The sequence below is a fragment of the Pyrus communis genome, chromosome 12, assembly GCF_041283825.1.
Source record: "Pyrus communis isolate YQ-2024b chromosome 12, ASM4128382v1, whole genome shotgun sequence".
Taxonomy (NCBI): domain Eukaryota; kingdom Viridiplantae; phylum Streptophyta; class Magnoliopsida; order Rosales; family Rosaceae; genus Pyrus; species Pyrus communis.
The window spans coordinates 2,198,200-2,220,224 of NC_142576.1; the positions used below are offsets into that span (position 1 = coordinate 2,198,200).

At 38.3% G+C, this 22,025-nt stretch overlaps 3 protein-coding genes and 1 pseudogene across 8 annotated transcripts; 1 reads left to right on the forward strand and 3 right to left on the reverse strand.

Annotated features, from left to right (window-relative positions):
- The first annotated feature begins 431 nt into the window (after nucleotides 1-431).
- On the forward strand, nucleotides 432-5,497 carry LOC137745738 (protein BONZAI 3-like; annotated as a pseudogene). Its single transcript, XR_015953817.1, has 16 exons — nucleotides 432-740; nucleotides 1,851-1,898; nucleotides 2,027-2,175; nucleotides 2,272-2,320; nucleotides 2,416-2,472; nucleotides 2,776-2,955; nucleotides 3,040-3,174; nucleotides 3,283-3,344; nucleotides 3,465-3,561; nucleotides 3,649-3,763; nucleotides 3,859-3,935; nucleotides 4,131-4,267; nucleotides 4,390-4,554; nucleotides 4,637-4,750; nucleotides 4,841-4,937; nucleotides 5,123-5,497. The product of XR_015953817.1 is annotated as a protein BONZAI 3-like (transcript).
- Nucleotides 5,498-8,220: 2,723 nt separating this feature from the next.
- On the reverse strand, nucleotides 8,221-11,242 carry LOC137745636 (cyclin-L1-1). Of its 4 annotated transcripts, none has more exons than XM_088682053.1 (8): nucleotides 11,044-11,184; nucleotides 10,758-10,931; nucleotides 10,564-10,645; nucleotides 10,064-10,204; nucleotides 9,686-9,855; nucleotides 9,275-9,545; nucleotides 9,117-9,179; nucleotides 8,221-8,975 (listed from the first exon to the last, which is right to left on the reverse strand). In XM_088682053.1, exons 2-8 carry the CDS (start codon nucleotides 10,907-10,909, stop codon nucleotides 8,439-8,441), a joined length of 1,416 nt encoding a protein of 471 aa, XP_088538179.1. In that variant the 5' UTR covers nucleotides 10,910-10,931; nucleotides 11,044-11,184; the 3' UTR covers nucleotides 8,221-8,438. The 4 variants fall into 4 exon arrangements, with proteins under 4 accessions (XP_088538179.1, XP_088538180.1, XP_068341724.2 ...); XM_088682054.1 differs by having other exon boundaries at nucleotides 11,038-11,171; XM_068485623.2 differs by lacking the exon at nucleotides 9,117-9,179 and having other exon boundaries at nucleotides 11,044-11,242.
- Nucleotides 11,243-11,798: 556 nt separating this feature from the next.
- On the reverse strand, nucleotides 11,799-15,873 carry LOC137745687 (putative protein S-acyltransferase 17). 2 transcript variants are annotated; one of them, XM_088682094.1, is made up of 11 exons: nucleotides 15,705-15,865; nucleotides 15,520-15,668; nucleotides 15,354-15,447; nucleotides 14,534-14,628; nucleotides 14,285-14,452; nucleotides 14,093-14,165; nucleotides 13,936-13,988; nucleotides 13,407-13,498; nucleotides 13,253-13,305; nucleotides 12,690-12,815; nucleotides 11,799-12,466 (listed from the first exon to the last, which is right to left on the reverse strand). In XM_088682094.1, exons 2-11 carry the CDS (start codon nucleotides 15,666-15,668, stop codon nucleotides 12,191-12,193), a joined length of 1,179 nt encoding a protein of 392 aa, XP_088538220.1. In that variant the 5' UTR covers nucleotides 15,705-15,865; the 3' UTR covers nucleotides 11,799-12,190. The 2 variants fall into 2 exon arrangements, with proteins under 2 accessions (XP_088538220.1, XP_068341789.2); XM_068485688.2 differs by having other exon boundaries at nucleotides 15,520-15,873.
- Nucleotides 15,874-17,145: 1,272 nt separating this feature from the next.
- LOC137745877 (histone H2AX) lies at nucleotides 17,146-18,246 on the reverse strand. Its single transcript, XM_068485911.2, has 2 exons — nucleotides 17,932-18,246; nucleotides 17,146-17,512 (listed from the first exon to the last, which is right to left on the reverse strand). The coding sequence occupies exons 1-2, from the start codon at nucleotides 18,133-18,135 to the stop codon at nucleotides 17,291-17,293; spliced, it is 426 nt and encodes a 141-aa protein (XP_068342012.1). The 5' UTR covers nucleotides 18,136-18,246; the 3' UTR covers nucleotides 17,146-17,290.
- Nucleotides 18,247-22,025: the final 3,779 nt, after the last annotated feature.

Consider the following 22,025-nt stretch of genomic DNA (forward strand, 5'->3'; position numbering starts at 1 on the left):
TCATAATTTATAGTTTTTCGCATATATAATCTTTATATAGTTATTTACAATATAAACAGTTCTGATTATAAATACTCGTAAATCGACCATGTAGGAAATTCAAAACTTCTACTCAAATTGAGAAGCTAAGTAAATTTTATTATATTTGTCTATGCTTTTTATTTATTTTCCATTGAAAAAGGACTTTTCTTTCATTATTTGGAATTACTTGTGGTAAATTCCATAGACTGAAGCTGCGATGAAATTATCCTTCAGTGTCCAACGAAAGTGAAAATACCAGTGTCCTTAGGGTTTAACGATCTTATTAAAATCAATCCAACGGTGAAGAAGGTATTTTAATTAAAAATATAAAAAAAATATCTCTGGTCCTGTATATACGTACATGCGCATCGCAAAGAATCAAATACCATAATCCTTAGGGTTTAACGAAGCTTAATCACGCAAAATCTCCTAATTAGCAGACTGATTTTGCGATTAACAGTCGCAATTTGCTTCTAGGGTTTTCGAATGTCAGAGAGACGAAGAAAGAGGAGAGAGAGAGAGTACGGATAAAGGATTGGGATATTTTATTGAAAGAGATGGGAGGATGCTTTTCGGACGTCAGGGGCGGCAAGGACGCCGTGGGCGGGGACCTGCCGAGGCCCACCGAACCGAACGCCAAGAACGACGGCGCTCACAATGATGCCATTGAATTCTTTTACAGGGCGCATGGTGCTTACCCGCTTTTTACGCAACTCGAGGTACAACTCCGGCACTGCTTCTGCCAAGCGATCCATTTCCCTTCAAATCTTTGCACCTACGAACCTTTGAATTTTCTAATTCTTTGTTTTTCTGGAATTTCTCAAAGCAAGGGTCCCCGACTCTTGCAAAATGAGAGTCTTGTTGGCTTGAGATCGTTCTTTAGTGAATTGTTTTGTTGTTGTAGAGTTTCTGCCGCTAGGTTGCAGAGAAAATTGATAATTCAGGCGATTTTACTATTATTTTTGTTGTTGTAGAGTTTCTACCGTTTGGTTGCAGAGAAAATTGAAAAGTTGAGCCCATTTTACTATTATATTGTTGAAGTCTTGAAGATGAAGTTTCATTCATAGTTCATTGCAAGGTGGCGTGTTACCCATGTATCCACAATACCCACTAAAATGCCAAGCGTCACAATACCCACTCATCCAAATGTTGGTGAGACTCTGGTTAGGCGGTCTGGCCCCGTCCGTCTATTAACGAACACATCACGTGTTATTGACTCTCAACATATCATCCAAACGCATTATATGATTATTCGAGTGGAAAGTAAATAGTTATACGCTTGTTAGCGCAAACATCTTATTGAGTGATTGGACAGGGTATGAAATCTGTACGCCTGAAATAAGACTTCCCCCAATATTAAGGACCCAAGTCATATTTGGTTTACAATGTGTTCCAAATGTTTCACCAAAATACTATTGTCAACTTTATGTGTATCATGTTTATTTGCATGCATGTTTCACAAGTGATTGGTGTACTGTTACGTGAGGCTGCATGTTGATTTGAGCCGCCTCCTTTTGGCTGAATTGCAAAATGGCTTACAGAGGGTCTCACACAAACAGGACATTAGCAAGATTCACATTTTTTTTGTTATGCCAATGTTGACTTAGGGACCGTAAGACAACCTTTTTTACAATGTGATACTTTGCTCGGTCCAAATTCTAAAAGCCTTGATTCTTTATTTCTTCTAGATTTTTTCTTTCACCTTTTGTATTTCAAAACTGAGCTCAATGACTTACTAGGAGTCATACAACTGATGCCAGTTTTAGTGAATTAGGCTTGGTTGTTGTTTTTGTTCTTTTGTGTTAATGTTTTTCAATTTTGTGCTACAGTTATCCTTTTCAGCATCCAAGCTACTCAATCTTGACGTCACTTCAAAGGTATGTTATCCATGTCACCTTACTTGTGATAACATTTATCTAAGTTAGTAACAAAGTTATTGTAACAGTGTCATCTGGCCGCTATGAGTTTACAATCGAGGCTAAAAAATTCTCTGGTTTTCTTTCAGAGTGATCCTATGGTGGCTGTATACCTCAAGAAGAATGATGGTAAACTAGAGGAACTCGGGAGAACTGAAGTCATACTGAACAATTTAAATCCGGTATGGATACAGAAAGCTTCAGTAGCTTATCAGTTCGAGATGGTGCAGAATTTGATGTAAGTTTCTCATATTTTCTGTAGCATTGTTTCTGAAGATATCTTTGTAGTTTATCAGACGTTTACTTATTTTCTTTTCTTGTGTTCTCCTCCAAGATTCCGTGTCTACGATGTTGATACACAATACCACAATGTACCTGTACAGGTAGGACGAGACTTCTTTGAATTTTCAGCATTTCTTTTAGAATGAAAAACCTAATACAATTCATGTGTTAACCTTCTTATTTTGTTGCCTTGCAGACTCTGAATTTGAAGGATCAAGAGTTTCTTGGAGAAGGCAGTTGTGTCCTTTCAGAGGTAATTCTCTTGAAATCTGTTCAGCTCATTGAGCTGGTGTGATATGTATTTTAATTAATACTTCGAGTTATGTGTTTCTTTTCATGTTTAATTTCCAATGTTAATAGTTACTGCACTGCTCACCATTGATGCAGCTGAGGAAAGATATCGATATAGCTTATATTGGTTTCCTTTATTTAATCATATGCAAAATGTTGCCCAAAATGTATTGAAATCAGTACCTAAAATTTCATAGTTTTCAAGTAAATGAAGTGGAATCTAATTTATAGTTTGCTGTGTGCACGTTCTCTTTTCTGATGGCAGATTGTGACTAAACAAAATCGAAGTTTAACATTGACTCTGAAAGGAAAAAATGGGCTTGGAGGTTTGAGAAACTTTGGAACACTCACTGTGCATGCCGAGGAAACTATTGCTTCTAGGAGTGCTGTAGAGATTAAATTCCGCTGTGCCCACTTGGACAACAAAGATCTCTTTTCTAAAAGCGTATGCATTTCAAAGAAGCTTCGTGGGATCTTTTTACTTGTATATACAAGTTTCTTTCTTATATTGTATGATTCTGCACTTCAGGATCCTTTCTTAAGAATATCAAGGACTGTTGAGACTGGGGGCTCTATTCCAATTTGCAAGACTGAAGTGGTGGATAACAATTTAAACCCGACCTGGAAACCATTATGCCTGAGTATGCAACAGTTCGGAAGCAAGGTAAGCTTGTGAATTATTGCTTGGTTACCTGTTAAATTAGAGTATTTAAATTTTGGTAATTGACAAATAAGATAGAGAGATCATTTAACTTTCTTCAATTTGATGCAGGACAACCCACTGGTTATTGAGTGTTTTGATTTCAACAGCGATGGCAACCACATTCTTATTGGGTAATTATTGATTGGTTCCAGCTCTTTATTTTGTTACTTATTGCATGATATCATTGTTTTGTGCCTGGAACACAAAAAAATGAAGGCTTTGAAATTAACCTCTCTATTCGTTTTACTCAGGAAACTCCAAAAATCAGTAGCAGAACTTGAAAAACTATTCAAAGAAAAAAGTGGGGTGAACTTTTTTATTCCATCTTCTCGTGCGGGTCATGAAAAGGTATTTATTCAATCTTGCAGTCCAATTCCTTAGTATTTCATGTCAATTTGAATTTACTCACGTTTGCTTTGTAATATGCTAACGTAGGTTTTGAAGGGTCAGCTATTTGTGGATCAATTTTGTGAGAAGGAACAATTCAGCTTTGTTGACTATATATCTAGTGGATTTGAGCTTAACTTCATGGTTGCAGTTGATTTTACGGGTAACCAATGTCTGATAGTCTAGTATCAGTCTTCATTCTGCAAAAGTTCATGGGTTTGATATATTTTCTTGTTTCAAATATTAAATTTTGTCCAGGTTCAAATGGAGATCCTAGAAAACCTGAGTCTTTGCACTATATTGATCCGTATGGCCGGCTGAATTCTTACCAGCAGGTAAGCATGTGCTTCAATAGGGATAGTTCTATCTTATCCACCATATTCTTTATGCAGACGTGTATTGAATTCGTACATAATTAACGTCATTTGTTGTCGAGCGTTTGTTGTTATGGGTACTTTTCTGTTCAATATTTAGCGAAAGCATATTGATTGATTAGATGTTGTCTGGTAAATCAACGATGTCATTTGCAGGCTATAACAGAAGTAGGACAAGTCATTCAGTTCTACAATGCAGATAAGAGTTTTCCTGCTTGGGGCTTTGGAGGAAGGACGGCTAATGGAACTGTATCACACTGCTTCAACTTGATGGAAATGCAAGTGAATCTGAGGTAAAGGAGCAGTTTAACTCTTTGCAATGCTCTTTTACCCTTTGTTTGCAATCTCATTCAATAACTGAACTATATTTTGTTTAACCATCTCAGTAAATTCAATTGTGTCATTTATTTAACAGGTTGTCGGAGTTGAAGGCATAATGGCTGCTTATGCCAATGCTCTACGCAATGTTGCTCTGTCAGGACCGACGTTGTTTGGCCAAGTGGTTAACAGGGCTGCAGAAATTACCGCCAGGTCCCTCTCGTCCAACAACAACAAATACTACGTCTTGCTCATTATAACAGTAAGAATTCAAATTGAATTTTTAACTCCTCGGTTCTTTGTTTTACCAAAAATGATAATATAAATGCCATCTTGTTTTCTAGGATGGAATCCTCACTGACCTTCAAGAAACAAAAGATGCTTTGGTGAGGGCATCTAATCTTCCTCTATCAATCCTCATCGTTGGAGTTGGTAATGCGGATTTCAAACAAATGGAGGTAATACTTGTGTTTATTCAGGATTTTCACATACTGGTTTTTGATTTCTGCATATCATGAAGTTTTGTCTGAATCTTTTGTATTTGGCAGATCCTTGACGCTGACAACGGGCAACGATTAGAAAGTTCTACAGGTCGCATAGCTACGCGTGACATTGTCCAGTTCGTTCCAATGAGAGATGTGCAGAGTAAGTATCCATGACCTCCATTTCTCTTTCTAAACATCCATTGTACCTTAGGTGCACGTCAACATCATGTGATGCGAACTTACTAGAACTGTGTTCAGACTTTCATTCAACCTGTATTAAATTGGCAATCGTAAATTTTTCTTTTCTCGGGTCTTCTTTCGTATTATAGCGTAACTTGTTTGCAGGTGGGCAGATTTCTGTTGTTCAAGGTCTTCTGGAAGAGCTGCCCGGACAGTTTTTGAGTTACATGCGTTCCATGGACATCAAGCCGCTCACCTTCAATGCCGCTGCTCAAGCATCACGCGCCTTAGAAATTCTATGACAAATCTTCCGGTACAAAACATGTTTAGTTAGTTAAGGATGGTTTTGGAATCCACTGGGAAAAATAGAGAGAGGCCACATTAACGATGGCAAATCTTTGTACCCTTGTAAAGGGACATCACAAATACTTTGTAGTATCGAGCGTTCATGTTAATGCAGTGTGAAATGTAGATACGAATGCTCGATACTACAACAATTGATATTACAAAGCATTTCATTGATTGATAAACATCAAATTCTAGAATCTATCATAAAATTATAAAATCTCTAAATTTTGTTCTTTCTTGCAGTCCAAGCATCTGCCTCGATGATTTTTGGCATGAGTAAAAGTTTTCATCACAACTAACAATGCTTAAGACTGCGGTTGACAACAAAATGAAAGTACTCATATATTGTAGAAGTGTTTTTTGAAAAAGGGCGTATGAGATGCTTCTTCAAAAATTATTTCCAAGTGCTTTGTTTGTAAGTTCCGAATGAGTCCTAAAAAAGTTTTGAATTTTAATAGTGCTAGCGCAAAAGTACTTTAAAAAAATTCTGACCGAGTCCTCAGTAAAAATTTGATTAATTCAACTGCTTCATAAAAAAGTTGCTTTCAGATAAAAAACACATAAGTTTTCTTTTAAAAACTTAACTAGAAGCGTTTTTTATTGTCATAAAACATTTTTGCCTATCCAAAAGCAAATTTCAAACGGGATCCTGCTTGCCAAATGCCTATTTTAGCATGCGATAATTTGATTTCTTTTTCCTAACAGAAATTAACTGAACTGGGGGAACAAAACAGTTGTTTCTATTAGAGGAAGCACTTTCACTTGTAAGCGTTTTTGCTCGAAGGAAAAAAGAATGCGGAATGGAGGAGTTAAGAGCACTTCCACCGGGGGTGGGATAGGCCGGCACACAGCTAAAAAAATGGCCCGGCACCTAGGGAAGTCTCTCCAGCCCACGGGATTGCCTGGTACCTAGCCCAAGCTGGTCTCCAGGCCAGCCCAAAATTGATAGACCTTGGGACTGACCCATATGACGCCATGCTGACGTCAGAGATGGAATCGACGGCTTGGATCTACAGATGTGATGCAGCTGTGAAGTGTGAGTCCACCGCGGAGAGAGAGAGAGCGTTTGAACCCGAAGAGGAATTCAAATCGCTGAGAGAGATCTAGCAACACCGAAACCCTTGGACCTGCAAAAGCGAACAAAGGGAGAGAGATTTGAGGAGAGCTCAAGCTCTTGACTTCAATGGTAGGACCTCGCACCATGCACCGATGCCGCATGCAAGGCCATGGTTGGGTTCCTTGAGCTCCAGGGATTAGAAAAAAAATATTTTGTGTTTGATTTGTTGAAGGTTTTGAAGAGGAAGGAGAAGGAGAGCTCACGGGAATGAGTTGGAAAAGAGAGAGAGGGAGAGAAAATAGATAGAGAAAGAGGGAGGGAGAGAGAGAGAGAGAGAACGATTCAAATGATTAGGTAAGGAAATAAGTTTTTAAAACGTATTAAAATCATTATTTTAAAGGTTTAATTGGAGATTCATTTTATGTAATCATATTTTAATAAAATGGACTAGTTATTTTTTGTTAGGAGTGGAGATGTATTTAGCCTATTACTGTTTATTAGGATCTATTACTGTTCACTGAGTGGATAAATGAGCTAATGTTAGCGCAAAGTTTTAGGGGTGGAATTACTTTAAGAAGACGGCAAAACCTGTTGCGAATATCTTGTAAAACGAGGAAGATAAAGTGGAGGATGACAGTTTAGCAATTCGCCACCAACATTGATCTGCCGTTACAAAAGCGAAAGTGGGTCCAGCCGACCGGAGCGGAGTATTTGGCGGAGGACCTAATGAAGGCGGCGTTGCCTTTCAGGATAGCAGACTGGGATCAGCTGGAACAAGTGCACAACAACTTCAAGAGGGACTTCTCTAATCTCCGACAAGCTTTCGAACAAGGCCTAAAGCTCCGTATCGACACTATTGACAATAACAACAATGTCTACCTCTTCCGGAGTACGGAGAATGAATATGAACATGTTGTTATACCAACTCTGGTGGCGGTCGTGCCGCCTTCTCGGCCTTCCCTCAGAGATAGCAATCCGAACATCCCGAAAACGACTTTAAGGAAATCGTCCCGTTGAAGAAGATGAAGATGGGCTGGATCCCATAGGTAAAGTCCATCGTCCAAACACGACATTTCGTACTCGAATATTCGTGCTGGGTTGCAGTTGCACTCAGAGAAGGGCTGCTTTGAACCGCATCGAGGAAGGCCGGTTTGAGCAGTTTCCGGACTGCATGCTGTACGTGTTTAACACGCTTGAATCCAATCCTGTAGACCAAACGAGGCTCGAGAGTGACGAGCAGCTGAAGCTGGAAGTGGAGGAAGCCAAACTGCGCAGAGCGGTTTTCGAAAATATGAGGATTTACAAGTTTTACCCACGAAATAATTAGTTTGCTAATCACTAGTTAATTGGTTATAATTAGTAATTATGTTATGATGGTGGTGTAGGTCTCGTTTGGATGTGTTTTTAAAATGATTGCAAAACGTTTTTAGTGAAAGGATTATGATGGGGAGATCAAAATTTTATACCAAATTTGCAGACCTAATGAAATGTCACCAATAAGTAATAAGCACGAATCAACATTTAAGTAACAATTCAATCATCAATAATCACATCATTTGGTTTTAAAATTTTGATCTCCCTAGCACTATCCTAGTGAAAATATTTTTAGATTCCAAAAGCACTTTAAATGATTTTTCAGGATTTACTTGCATTTTTATTACAAATTGGTTTGGAAAACATTTTCACTAAAAACGTCTTCAGTCATTTTAAAAACACTTCCAAACAAGACCATATTTGTACTCTCAAGTTTAATACACGCACTTATTATATACATATTAAAATAAAAAAATTATTAGTTTTGTTTTCACGTGTAGACATAAGAAAAAAAAAGAGTGCAGAAATCACGACACTTCAGAGGTACAAGTTTGGTTCTCAACCAAGAAGGATGTAAGGATATCACAAGTAATTCAACTATCCAACAACAGAATCAAGATTTAGAAGGATCGATGCTGTGCATTGCACACATCCAACCAAAATCTAATTCACTTTTACATCTGAAAAATTGTAAAAATACAGCCGAAGTACGTTCAGTTTCGTTCACTTAAAAGGGAAAGGAGAGGCGTCTTGACGATTAGTTCAAGCATACGAATGATGTCTATGGCGATCCTTATCCCGGGAAGAATACGAGGAACTGTGATAGTCACGATCGCGTGATGAGTGATGCCTCGATTTGTCTGAATGCCCCCCTGAATCTTTTGCTCTATCCTTTGAACGACGACTCCGATCCCTGTTTCTGTCCCTCTCGGCCTCCTCTCGATCTCGTTCCCGGTCAGAATCCCTGCCCCTATCACGATCCCGAGCCTTTATTCTGTCCCTGTCCCGGTCCCTTTCCCTATCTCTCTCCCTGTCCCTCTCTCTGTCCTTGCTTTTATCACCGCTTGATTCTATGCGGTGTTCAGACTTGGACTTGATATTGACATCTTCTCTTGCCTCTCCCTCAACAGCCATGCTCTTGGATTCATCACCACTCTGTTTGGAGTCTTTTGGCTTGTCAACGGGTAGCTTGACCAACACACCCTTTGATCCACCAGATTCAGGATTCAATGCTGTTGTATCCTTTGAATTAGAGGCATCATCAATAGCTGCGGGAGCGGGAGCATTCTTTGGAACTTCCTACAAAACAGCAATGAGAAAGAAAAATCCACGTTATGTAATTTTCATTTTCTTCATATTCTCCAGCTGCATTCTTGCTTGCAGCCAGCAGTGCTGCTGTTAAACCACCGATAAGCAGGTGATTGTATGAATCTAATGAACCTTCCCAGAGAAAAACAGCAGCACTTGCAGTATCAAGATGCAATAAGCTGTTGAAAATGGCAACTGCAGAGATAAGAGAGAATATCATAGAGCCCCCAGGCTCTAAATAAATCATAACAGGGAGGGGAAAAAATTAGAAGAAAACGAGTCAGAATTACCTTTGTAACTGGCTGAGACGAAATCCATGACTTGTTAGAAAATGTAAAAGAGTCACCCTCTTTACAGACCGGTATGTACTTTGCTTTAGGAAGGCTGTACAAATGAGCCAGAACCCTACAAACTTCGTCAATCCCTGATTTCTCAGCATCAAATGCCTTCCACCATGGCGGATTTTCGGGAAGTGGTACTTCAAATCTCCGAGCAGCAGCATAAACCACACCGCAAGCAACCACCTCACTCTTGAATCGAACACACAATGTTGTGCGCAAACTGCAAGTAAAAAGTTCGTGAGAATTTAACCAACAATCAGAATCTATACATATACCAAGCAAAACAGAAAATTTTAAATAAATAAACACCTTCGAAGGTCTCAAAGTAAATTAGCAATTGGCGTATGTTGAGAGAAGTACCTGTCATTTGCTAGATTCCAGGCTTCTTGTGTTAATTCCCGAGGTGTTTCCAGAGTGGCAAGGTAATTCGATATGAATTTATGAGGATGTTCAACATGACAAATGAAACCCATCTCTTTCAAAATATGCCTTTCTGTTCTACTCAACTCCATCTTCAAGTCCGAATATTTCTGGAAAAACAGAAAGACAAAAAGCTTGAAACTTTGATATGCTTTACTACGAACTCCATAAGTGTGATAATAAAAGGACTAAAACCATTCACTTGTGCACACCAAAGAGGGAGACAATAAATTTGATCCGCTGGGTTCAAAAGGATGATAATGAAAAACAATGATTGTAGTATGAAATCTATACAAATATAGCATATATCGGTCTAACCTTTGAATATGGATCCAAATGCTCAATGGGTAGGTTCTCCCTCCTGCATTCCATCCGGTGGAAAACAATGATCACCTGTCTGCCTTTCTTAGGGCATTCCTCCAGTTTCGATGCAAGCCACACACAGCTAGCCGCAACTTTCTACAAGAAAACATCACATTACTAAATTACCAATGCAAATATGAAACGAGAGATTGGAGAATACCAAAAGAAAACAAAGAGATAAAAGCTACTCATTTACCCTACTACAGCTACAGCGGACATCTTTTTCCTAACAAACGCTGTATGCGATTGTATGAGGTACATTTTCATCAGCACACATAACAAAAAACTAGGAGGAAAAAAGTTAAAGGGAATCAATCATTGCTAAACAACGTCTTATAATACAACTATATGGGGCAAATCGAAGATATAAGTACACCGAACACTCCTAATCGCGGTGGAGTGCTTCAGGTAATCGCAATAAATCAATAAATTAAATGCACAGATAAAGCAAATACCTTGACATTGAAGCGAGCAAAGGACTTCTTGCAATAGAAGCGGTGAAACAGAACCTGACCAGTCGCCATTACAGCTTGAGGTCTACAAGTGATCAAATCAAGCAAAACAAAATTTAGTAATTCACCCTCATATTAAAGAAGAACCATAATTGTTACAAATTTAAACGAAAAAAAAAAAAATGGAAACAGCATACAATTTGAGCAAAATTCCGCTTTCTTGGATCAAATCACAGCCGTAGATTCTGAGCGTGGTCTCCGTGGGTTCATCAATCCCGTCCCTCCTCGACGGCGAGTTCTGCAACTGCTCGTCCGTCAGGTAGAAGGTGTCTATCGCCGTGTATATCATCGTCCAAAACCCTAACAAGCTTCTGCACAAAATTAAATTTCCAAAAAAATTCAATTAAATCTGAAAAAAATTAAAATAAAAGTTTCGATATTTTCAGAGAAAAATTGATCGAAGGGAAGAGAATGAACCTTTACCTCCCCTTTTGGTTGCCCAGAAGTTAATCGAAGAGAAGAAGCATGAGACGAAGAAATTGGCTCTGAGCTTTTCAGAACGGTGGTTAAGCGACGTCGTAAAGAGCCGGTCTGTTTTAGGTTCAGCTCCCTGTTTGTTTTGGGTCGTTTTCGTTTGGCTCCTTAACTTTTGTGTTCTTTTTAATTCCTGCACATTTACTGCGCCTCTTTTACAGTTTTACCCCAAATTAGACTCTTTTTTATGCAAAAAAAAGTTTAGAGGGAGGGGAAGCCATCCCATCCCAAGGCCAGGGCATATCACCAGTCTCTTTGAGGATTTTAGCCATTTTTTTTGTTTGCAAAAAAAGTTTAGGAGGAGGGGAAGTCATCCTATTCCAGAGTTAAGGCATATTACAAGTCTCTTTGAGGACTTACAGAGAGGGTCTTAGCCATTTTTTTGGTTTTCACAGATCGTCTACCAAGAGGAATTGTTGGCAGCATAACTCAACTCAGGCTTTGATCTAGCGAAGAAAATGATCCTTACCAACTCAATCAACTTTTGTTTGCCCAAATTAGACTTTTTGACCAGCTGTAAAAATACAAGCTTCGATCTAGCAACCATGAGAGTGCGAGTGGAGATTCTTAACCATTCTCAGTTTATGTCAACATGTATGAATTTCTCTCATCACGTAACGTAACGAGATACAATGGGTGATAAGATTTCCCCGAGTGGGAGGCGTAGATATCAAATATCATAGCGATGCAAGTAGAAAGAATAATTGCATCATCCAATCATTCTTACGTTGAATAAGTGAGTAAAGTGTATCATGTTACAGAAAATAAAAGAGAAAAATGTCTGGCTAGCCTTTTATACAAGCAAAATCCCCTGAGCTAAATGACAACATTTGTACGCAAATCGACTTTTGTAAAATAATCCGCCAACCACATTCAGCCTAGCCCCTAGGCATCCGCAAGAATCAGTTATGTTACAGAACGCTAGAACAAGCATCCGATCGTGCTACATCCGCACAGCAAAAACCCTCCGTCTCTTGCTGTTGCTGGCCATCTAACCATGAGAAATTTTGGGTTGACAGGCTCTGAAGCCGATCAGTTGGTGGAAGAAACAACGAGAAGCAAGCATACAACATCGACAGCAAGCCAGAAGTCTTTCTTAGCCGGACTTTGATTTGGTTTGCGAAGCCAGCTGCCTTCTTGAGAGGGGAACAATGACCTCAAGAATATTCTGGAAGAATCCTTTATCGTACATGTTATTCTTAACCACAACGTCCACCTCTTTGAGTGATCTTCGGAAAATGGCTCTCCATTTGCTCTCTGGAGGTTTTCTTTCACTATCTGTCCCATTGATACTTGCTTTGAGTGCTGCAGAACTCGCCCTTGCTTCATTCAGCTTCCTCTGCCAGCTTATGTAGTCTTGCCACTTGAAAGTCTGTTTCAAAAGAAGTAAACATGCTAAGTTCCACTGTTTCAGCAACGACAGAAGCCATGTTCATTAAAGCATTCTTATCTCCCGGGAGTCCTTCTGTTGCAGCGGCGAAGCCTAATGAACCATCCCCGCCTAATTAAGTATTAACTCTATCCTATCTTTCTTTGGAATTTTACCAAGACATTAACAAATTAAATTATTAGCAAAGTTGGAGAGAGAAATAGACCTCATTAGTTGTAGTGTTTGTGAGACAAAGTTTTGCATGGTAACCAAAGAAACCCGCCAATAGTAGTGAAACAATTGCCAGAAACACCATTAGAAGTATTTGAGTGTTGTAGGCACCCAACAACCACTGTCAAACATCAGAAAAAAAATTAAGCAATGAGCGACACAGAAAAGCCAAAGTAATAAAAAGAACCGATATCTCAAGCCTACAGTTCATTATTGGAGACATCATTAAAAGTATATGGATGGTGAAGTCCAACTAGGCCTTTTCTACCAGTTTAAAGCGAAACGTTATTTGTCACCTCCATGTAAAGACAGGCTCTTTCAATACGTTGTATCCAGAAACACAATAATGGCTAAGGGATCACCAGAAGTACAGTAAGTCAGCTTGACAACGAGCAGAGGGTACAAGTTTTTTCACTTGTTATGTATGGTTATATAAATGTTTCCAAATATGCTGAGAACAGCAATATGCAAAAATGATATTGAACTTCAGAAACTGAATTATTTATCATTGGAAGCTATTGCTCGTCTCAATTCCCATAACAAAACAAATCAACGTACCTGCACAACATGCGGTGTTAAACCGCGAAAAGAATTATCTATACCATAATAAACTGCAATGAAGAAATTAAGGAAAGGAACATCAGTTAGGTTCAGATGCAACACAACCAAGTAGGGGGCTTGGTATGATAATTAATTTACCAAATCAACTTACCGGTTAGAATATCAATAACTTTGAATTCTTTAACTTGTCCAGCAAGAATTAACCCAATGGCCACTGTTCCATATATGCAAAGTAAAGTGTGCCTGAAAAAGCACTAGATAAATGATAACAAACAACAAATAAACGATTACAATATATTACCTCACAGCTATAATAAAGTTAAAATTGACTGAGCATTTAGACGAGTAACTTTAAGACAGCAATCTTGGAGCTTCTCCAGTGTAATTGGCTGTGAATTTCAAGAGTGAAACGGAAAAATCCATGCCCTACAAATTTAAAACTTCAAAGACCATAAGTTTTAAAAGTTTTCTTATCTTTATTTACGTCAACATCATACGCCAAGATTGGATTGCTAAAATTCAACCAGAGATTCTAGGTGATAACATTGATTATCAGTAAGCACATTCTCAAACCGAATTCAACATGCATAATCAATTCTTTGGGAAGCATAGGTGGTGAAGAAAAAAAAGGCCACACAACACAAATAAACATACACTTGCTGCATCACTATAGAACTCACCACAAAAGAAAAGCTATGAAGTACCGGGTGTTTCTCTCACCTATACAATTATTCTGCAATAAAAACAGTGGGGTCAAATTTACAATAAGCAACAAATGGAATGCCCAAATATGGAGGGAATGGAGGAAACAAGAAGAATATTTAGAGAGTTTCAGACCATCCATCCACAATGATGATCAAAACGGGCAACACATCGATCACATATGCTGCAATGCTTTGACCTAGCAGGTCTAAACCACAGAGGAGAATGACAAACAAAAAAGAGAAATTAAGAAAAGAAAAGGAAAGAACAAAAATCAAACAGCATAAATTTATTTTAAAAATGATGACCATGGCGGTGAGAACTCACTTTGGAATTTTGCATGTTGAACAGTCTTTCTCAGAATATATAATATTATCATAAGGATAAGCAGATAGATACAGAGAAACATTATCAGCTTTCACAGTTCCTGGATCAGAAAAGCTAGCCAATAGAAAGAGCAGAACACCGACTCCAACAGCGAACAAGCTCGCATACCTGAAATAAGAAAACATGGCGTAGAGGATTCAGTACAAAGAAAATGAAAAACTTAACATAAACTTAATCCATGACGCATACCTGTGAATTTCACTTATATAATAGCCAGGAATGTAACGGAAGGAAGAAGTTGCAACCAAGTAATAGGTTCCTCCTACTATTGCAAAATACATGATCTACAATGTGCAGAAAGCTAATGATTAATATTGCAAAATGAATTTCCCACCTACTTCCTAGTGACTGATTATTGAGCAATTCCTAATGATTATTTCAAATTTACAAACTTTAAGCACATTCATACATCTCTAACTGGAAATACCGTAACTTGGGAGCATCAGATCCTCCATCATCAAGTTCCTCGTATAACCACATTTCCTCACACTTTAACTCGTCCCCAAAAATTTCCCGTTTCCTACTTACTCTAAGCAACTAGATAGCCAGAAATTCAACAAAATGCACTACCAAATGGAACAAAATGCCATTGCAAATGCATATAAACGTGAAAAACAAAACCTTTCTGATGTAGGATAGAGTTGGGCAGTGGAATTTAGATATTTTAGCGGAGGCGAAAATACAGAAACCTTAATGAAAACAATAAGGATAACCGGAATCAGCCTCTCACCAAGTATTTAAAGTACTAAAACACCATTGATTTAGGAAAGCCACCACTTCTGTTCCGCATCTCTTTCGCTGAATCATCCGATAAAACTAAGTTCAACTTTAACCAAAAGCAACAACACCGTGAACCCGAAGGTCCCATAACTGGACCCACGATTTCAATTCCCAAACAAATTACAACTTCATGAACAAATTCAACCAACCAGAACCCAAATTTCTCCAAAATTCTTCAAATTTCAATCACAAAAGTAATTCAATTCTGTTGGTGGGAAAAAGAAGGAACCTGTAAGATTGGATTGGGTCGATCGCAGCAGAAATACTCCGCGGAGGCTATGGCATTTGTCCCCCTGGCTCCAAACACAAACCCAACAAACCGTCTGCGCAAAAAAGATCAGAAATTAAATCTGAGAGAGAGAGAGAGGGGAGGGGAGAGAGAGAGGGTGCTGAACTGAAAGTAATCGTAGGCGCCGAAGGTGAGGAAGTGGTTGATGCGTTGGATGGGGGTGCCGTCGAAGATGGGCCATTGGCCGCAGAGGAAGGAGACTAGAACGAGCAGTGTGACTAAACCATGGCACGCCAGAATCCACTGTACCTCCATTCTCTCTCTCGCTCTCTCTCTCTCTCTCTCTCTCTCTCTCTCTCTCTCTCTCTCTCTCTTCTGTACTGTTTCTCACTCCTCTGACTGACTCACTGACTGAGAGAAGAGAGAGATAAAGGGCCGCCGGTTGATTTCAGGACTTGCAGTTGCTGACAGCACGTCGTTACCAAGAATATGTCCACAATTGCAAATTGGACAAATTTGTAAATTAATCCAAAAAAACAGGCTTATATTTTTATAAAAATGATAGTGTTGTAAATACCAACTATTACGGTTTTTAGGCCGTTTTGCAATGTAAGACAAAAATCGTCAAAAAATCTGTAGACTTTTACCTTCAATGCCCCGTGGCGTCGTGAAAATTCATGTAAGATTCTTTGTTAATAGCTTTTAGGATATAGTCCTATTTCGCTAATGTTTTGAGTCGCACTATTATTTTATTTTATTTATTTTTAATTTTTGGGTTAAATATTCTATTAAAATATACTTTTGGCTCAATAAATGGTGAGAACTGCATTATAAAGTTTTTCTTAATCATGATGAAAACTCTTTTTCAAAAATACAAAATTTGCACTCAAATGTGGACTTAATCATCACGATTTTTATGCAATTTTGTAAATTTGTGCAAAAGTTGTGATAAAATCTATTTACTTTTACCTTCATCGCACCGTGAGGTTAAAAAAATTCATGTAAGATATAATCTTAAGTTTGGAATCCAATTTCATTAATGTTTTCCCCCACTACTATCTTTTCTCATTTATTTTTCAATTTTCAACTTAAATATTATATTAAAAATATATTTGCAACTCAATCAGTGGTAAAACTCATTAACGTGTGTATATATATATATATATATATATATATATATTTTTTTTTTTAAGTACAACGATATATTTTACACAAGAAGAGTTGGGAAGCAACACAATGAATAACTTAATTTGATATCGAATTCGTCATCCACAACATTCGAACCTAAAACTTCTCACTTACAAATAAAGAAGAATATCACCAGACTATAGTACTGAATAACTCATTAACGAATTTTACTTAATATTAACGGGTTTTTCACTTGTACGCTTTTGATAATACTTTTTTACAAGTGAAAAACCCATTAATTCCACCTGTTACAGATTAATACATGGAACAAAGTAATTACGCCCAACCCCATTGGGGGTAGTTTGAATGTTTCCACGGGTGACATTGATTTAAAACATTGGCAGCCCAATCCCATTGGGTTGGCCAGCAGGTTTGCGTTCAAAACAAACCGAACCACCCGATACCCACCTCTAACTAAACGGGTTGCGATTCTTTCTCGCATTTTCTCATTTTTCCTTTGATTCAGAGACGTAGCCTCTTTATTCAAACTTTTATGGGGTCGGACAACCAATTCAAATCGACTACGAAGACTATCCATCTTCTTCATGCCAGGACGCTCGACTATGAAGGCAATCTATCGTTTATGAAGATAGATGAAAGTGGATTAAATCGATCACAAGCCTAACACAACCATTTCATTTACGTCATAGAAATCCCATGTACATCTCAAGATCAACTAAAAGAAGGAAAAAGAATGCCATCATATCATACGAGTGCAGCGACTGATCATCTCCATTCCACAAGAGAGACTAAAACTCCTGAGAGGCGGAACCGATATCGCCCTTGCCTTTTCCACCCTTGTTAGGCAAGAGGGTTTGGTGGATATTTGGCAACACTCCTCCATTGGCGATGGTCACTGCCCCCAACAGCTTGCTTAGCTCCTCATCGTTCCGAACCGCAAGTTGGATGTGCCTTGGTACAATGCGGTTCTTCTTGTTGTCCCTTGCAGCGTTTCCGGCGAGCTCCAACACCTTAACAAAATTTCACAAGAAAAAATCAGATCAAACCCATTAAAGTTCGAGATATACAATACCAAAAAAACATGAAAATCTTAACCAATCAAACTCCAATGAATCAAAACCCACCAATAACGAACAAATGTTGAATTTCAAATCCTAATAACACATTACTTAACCGATTTGTATCCAGAAATCGGATTACAACAACAACAACAAAGCTTTTTTCTCATTAAATAAGATCGGCTATATGAATCGGCTATATGAATCCTAGAACGTTATTGCGCTCAGTTCTAAAAATCCGATTAAACCCAGAAAATTATACTCATAATTAGATCGACCCAAATTCCAAAAACATGAAATTACACAATCAAAATCTAACCCAAAACCAAAAACCAAAAACAATAGAACCAACAGATAAAAAACAAGCTAACCTCAGCGGCGAGGTATTCTAGCACGGCGGAGAGATAAACAGGTGCGCCGGCACCGACACGTTCGGCGTACTTTCCAGACTTGAGAAATCGGGCGATCCTACCCACTGGAAATTGAAGGCCAGCCTTGTGCGACCTCGACACAGACTTCGAGGCCTTCGGCTTGCCTCTGCCTCCCTTCGTCGACGCTCCTTCTTTCGAACTCATTTTCCTGGAATCACAGAAATAGCGAACAGATAAACCCTAACCCTAGAAAAAGATCGAATCTTTGGCGACAGAGAAGTACGCGCGAGGCAGAGATGGTGCTTGCGAAATTGAAAAGGGTTGGGGGTTTGGAATATATAGGAGGTGACGCTGTGATCTGATTGGGTGGGAGGGTAGGCGCACGGATTGCCAGCGTGGCACCCAGTGTGGAAATTCGCGGGAATTTAAATATTTCTTTTTCATAGTCCACCTCTTTGGCTATCTCGTTTTGTGAGACTTTTCTTTCGTTGGAGTATTTTTCCATATTGCCCCCCGCCCCACTAAACTTTTACATACTGTCGATTTGGTCCCTAAGCCTTTATTTTGGCCAATTTTCCCTTTGAACATACAAATAGCCAATTGCTTACATCCAAATGTCCCATTTTAAACGTCATTTGTTATTTTTAGTATTTTTCAATATCCCCCTCCGCCCTAACTCTGTTCTACTGCACGATTTGCTCCACAAACTTTTATATAGTCAATTTCCCCGCTAAATGAATATAAATAATCATTTGCCCACGTATTTACTTGTATTTCATTCAGTTTCTATTCAAAATAACCACATACCAATCATATAACTTAAAAAAACACAAATAAATGTAAAAAATTGTAAAAGTACAGAAGAAGTAAAACGGAATGTGTAAAATCACCGTCCAATCAAGGCAAGAGCGGAAGGAAATGGGCAAGATACACATTTTGTTGAGTCAGTCAATTGTTTTGGGCCTAAGTCTTTACGTTTTGAGCCGTTGGATCCTGAGCTCAATTGTTTTTCTTTAAGTCAAAATCCGTAGCCCAATTGATCAAGCGTGCGGGAGATTATTACCAGTACTATTTGGGTTGGGCCCACGAAACAAGATTCCCAGGAATCTTTTGAGATGCTTTGCTTCCAATTGCACGAATCTGTGAGAACTAGATAAGACTGACAAGTAATGAAGGTGAAGGGGGGGATTTGGATCCCATTTCGATCCAAATTATGGGAATCCTAGAAATCTCTACATCTTAGTCATTTATCGTGTATCGTGCGATTAGAAATCATTTGATCTTTTTTTATTTAAAATTAAACACAAATAGTACCTGACGAAAACTTGACGCACAGTATACAATGAACGGCTAGGATGTGGGATCCCCACAAAGTGGATCTAGAGAGGATTCTTTCCAGTGAAGGGTGCACCGTAATGACACTTTTTATCGTACTGCATTTGATTATTAGATCCAGCAACCACATTCTCTTGTTTACTTTTGGATTTGTGGGAGGAGGAAAAGGAAAAAAAAATTCCATTTCCAGCTAGGTCTAATTACTGCTGGACTCCCTTATTGAAAAAAAAACTTCTCTGCAACGAAAATGTCATCGTGAGCTCATGGAAGTATCTCAGACTGATCGTGCGATAACGTTTGAGTGAGACAAGAAGCACGGTCGTGCGTGAATAGGTTGGGATATTGCGACGATGTCACATATTTCTCGCCCCATGTTCACGTACATGATGAAATGATGGGATTGGGATCTTATTCTTGTTGGACATGATGTGACAACTTTTTTGCGATTTTACACACTCGCAAATTGTCTCTAGACACTCTATCATTGCCAATAAACAACTGAGAATTGTCTTTCGGCCATCCATAGAATTAACCGAGAAATTCTATTGATGCCGAAGACAAGTCGGAAGTTTGATCTTATCAGGCTCGTGGTCCAACTTCCCCTAAACGGAAAGAACAAGAATTATCCAATCTAAGCCCATTTCATAGTCCAGAGTCCAGACCCACAACAATGCAGGCCCATTAGGCCCAAAAGGAATGAAAGAGAGGGGGAGGGAGAGACCATGAACACATCGACCTGGAAAGTGGCAACAGCAGAGCCAAGACTGCAGATAAAGGCAAAAGGAGAGGGATGTGAATCATAGACCAAATAAAATCTACGATAAAAAATGTTCAATTTCTTAATTTTAATTAAAAATCATCTAGTCATTCAAATATATATTAACAAATAAATTAAATTGTGTATGTAACAGAACATCAAATCACGAAGATTTCATTCACGACTTCATTTGTTTGAAATACATAATCATTTTTTAGCATAATTGTTATATAATTAAGTAAAGGTATGGTTGCGTACGACAGACTTTTTCTTCCCACATTCTTAAAACGCGGGTAACTTTATTGGCTTATTATATAGCTACGTATCTCTCTCATCACCTAACATCGTTATATCACATGATTAGTATTTTTCTCGTCACATCATAAGTCTTGTGACCACGTAAAACGTATTCAAACAAAGCGGTGACTGAGTGGGATGATGATAACAACTAGCAAGTTTGTCTCTTTCCTTTGGAGATGGAAGTATGGAGAAGGAAAAAGAGAAAGGAAAGGCAGAAGGATGTTTGTCTCTTTCCTTTGGAGATGGAAGGATGAAGAAAGGAAAAAGAGAAAGGAAAGGCAAAGGGGTTAAAGGCAGACGGATCCAAGAACAGTTCCTAATTGTTGACCTAGCACTTACTCGAATGCTTGCAAGGGGCAGTGGGCTACAACAATAAGTGAAAGTCCCACCCCAAGTAGAAGTTTGATGGTGAAAGCTTCGTCGACAACGACCACTTGAGTCCCGACTCCAGAACTACAAAGATGATGATGCACCTGCTTTTCCTTCGGAAGAGGATCATCTTCAGATTCATTTTGTGGGAATTCTAGAAATTTTCATATCTTAGTTGTTCATTGTATATCGTGCAGTTAGTTTTCGTCAGATACTATTTGTATTTAATTTTAAATAAAAAAAATTAAATAATTTATTACCGCACGATATGCGATGAATGGTTAAGATGTAGAACAAAGTGAATCCGGATGGAATCCAATTCCCTTTCCTAATGCCTGCTACAGTTTTAGTACTGCCTTCTCTTTTCTCCTTTTTATCTTCTTATTTTTTCCCTCTTTTTTGATATTAGTTTTTGCCACTTTACATGCAATAATAAAGGTATATAAAAGGACAAACTTGCTACCTCATTACTTAATTATTGGGATGAGTATCTAGACATTGTTCGGCTCCTTATATACAGAGTCATTTCCTTTTATTTGAGGTTAGTATGGCTTACTGTCGTCTAGTTTGACTAGTGTATCTCAAAATCAAGCAGTTTATAGAGTTATACTCAACAAACACAATTGATATAATCAACATATATATCAATTGAAGAGGAGGGACGGGTAGGGGGTTTCTAGGTGCAACGGTCCTTTCTCCCTTGGGAGAGGGTTGGTGCCTCGCACGCGACTGTTGACAAAGAGCTAATATCGTTTAATCTGCCTCTACAAAAAAATAAAAAAATACATATATATTATTAATGGATTCTTAAATACAATAAAATGAATTTAATTATACTCTAACTTGATGGTAGATGAATTTAAATTTGAGTACGTAAGTGGGCTTGGTTGCTCTAATGAGCTGCTAAACGATAACATCAACTCTTTGAAGTCATCAACATGTTTTCTGCAGCGTACCCTTAATCCATCCAGCGAGAGTCTTTTTCACACGAAATCCAAGATAGCTGGTTTTCATCTCTATTCGACGTAGTTAACACAATTGAGTAGTTTATAAAGTTATGCTCAACAACAAACCAACTTCCTTTTTCCTTTTGCAAAGCAACGACAACCTAACTTGATTAACGCTTCTAAAATATACTAATTTGTTGATAATTGGACTTATGGTTTACATAGTCAGATAGTTTATACAGTTACACTTAACGATAAACTAACTTACATAACTCACAGTTATTAAAATAACTTGCCTAACTCGCATTCACATTCAAGTTTCAAATCCGAAATGCATGGTGGAAAACTAACACCCTCGCCATTAAAATATTGAATTACGTGCTTTA

Excerpts from the sequence above, each read along its gene's own strand:
- LOC137745636 (XM_088682053.1), bottom strand. The coding sequence starts at position 10,909 with ATGATATACACGGCGATAGACACCTTCTACCTGACGGACGAGCAGTTG. Across the intron at positions 9,546-9,685 it reads TGGAATCTAGCAAATGACAG|TTTGCGCACAACATTGTGTG; the intron begins GTACTTCTCTCA and ends TTTTACTTGCAG. Across the intron at positions 9,180-9,274 it reads CGTCTCAGCCAGTTACAAAG|TTGCCATTTTCAACAGCTTA; the intron begins GTAATTCTGACT and ends TTATCTCTGCAG.
- LOC137745687 (XM_068485688.2), bottom strand. The coding sequence starts at position 15,668 with ATGGAGGTACAGTGGATTCTGGCGTGCCATGGTTTAGTCACACTGCTC. Across the intron at positions 14,453-14,533 it reads TATATAAGTGAAATTCACAG|GTATGCGAGCTTGTTCGCTG; the intron begins GTATGCGTCATG and ends TTCTTATTTCAG. Across the intron at positions 12,467-12,689 it reads CAAACACTACAACTAATGAG|ACTTTCAAGTGGCAAGACTA; the intron begins GTCTATTTCTCT and ends CTTTTGAAACAG.
- LOC137745877 (XM_068485911.2), bottom strand. The coding sequence starts at position 18,135 with ATGAGTTCGAAAGAAGGAGCGTCGACGAAGGGAGGCAGAGGCAAGCCG. Across the intron at positions 17,513-17,931 it reads TAGAATACCTCGCCGCTGAG|GTGTTGGAGCTCGCCGGAAA; the intron begins GTTAGCTTGTTT and ends AATTTTGTTAAG.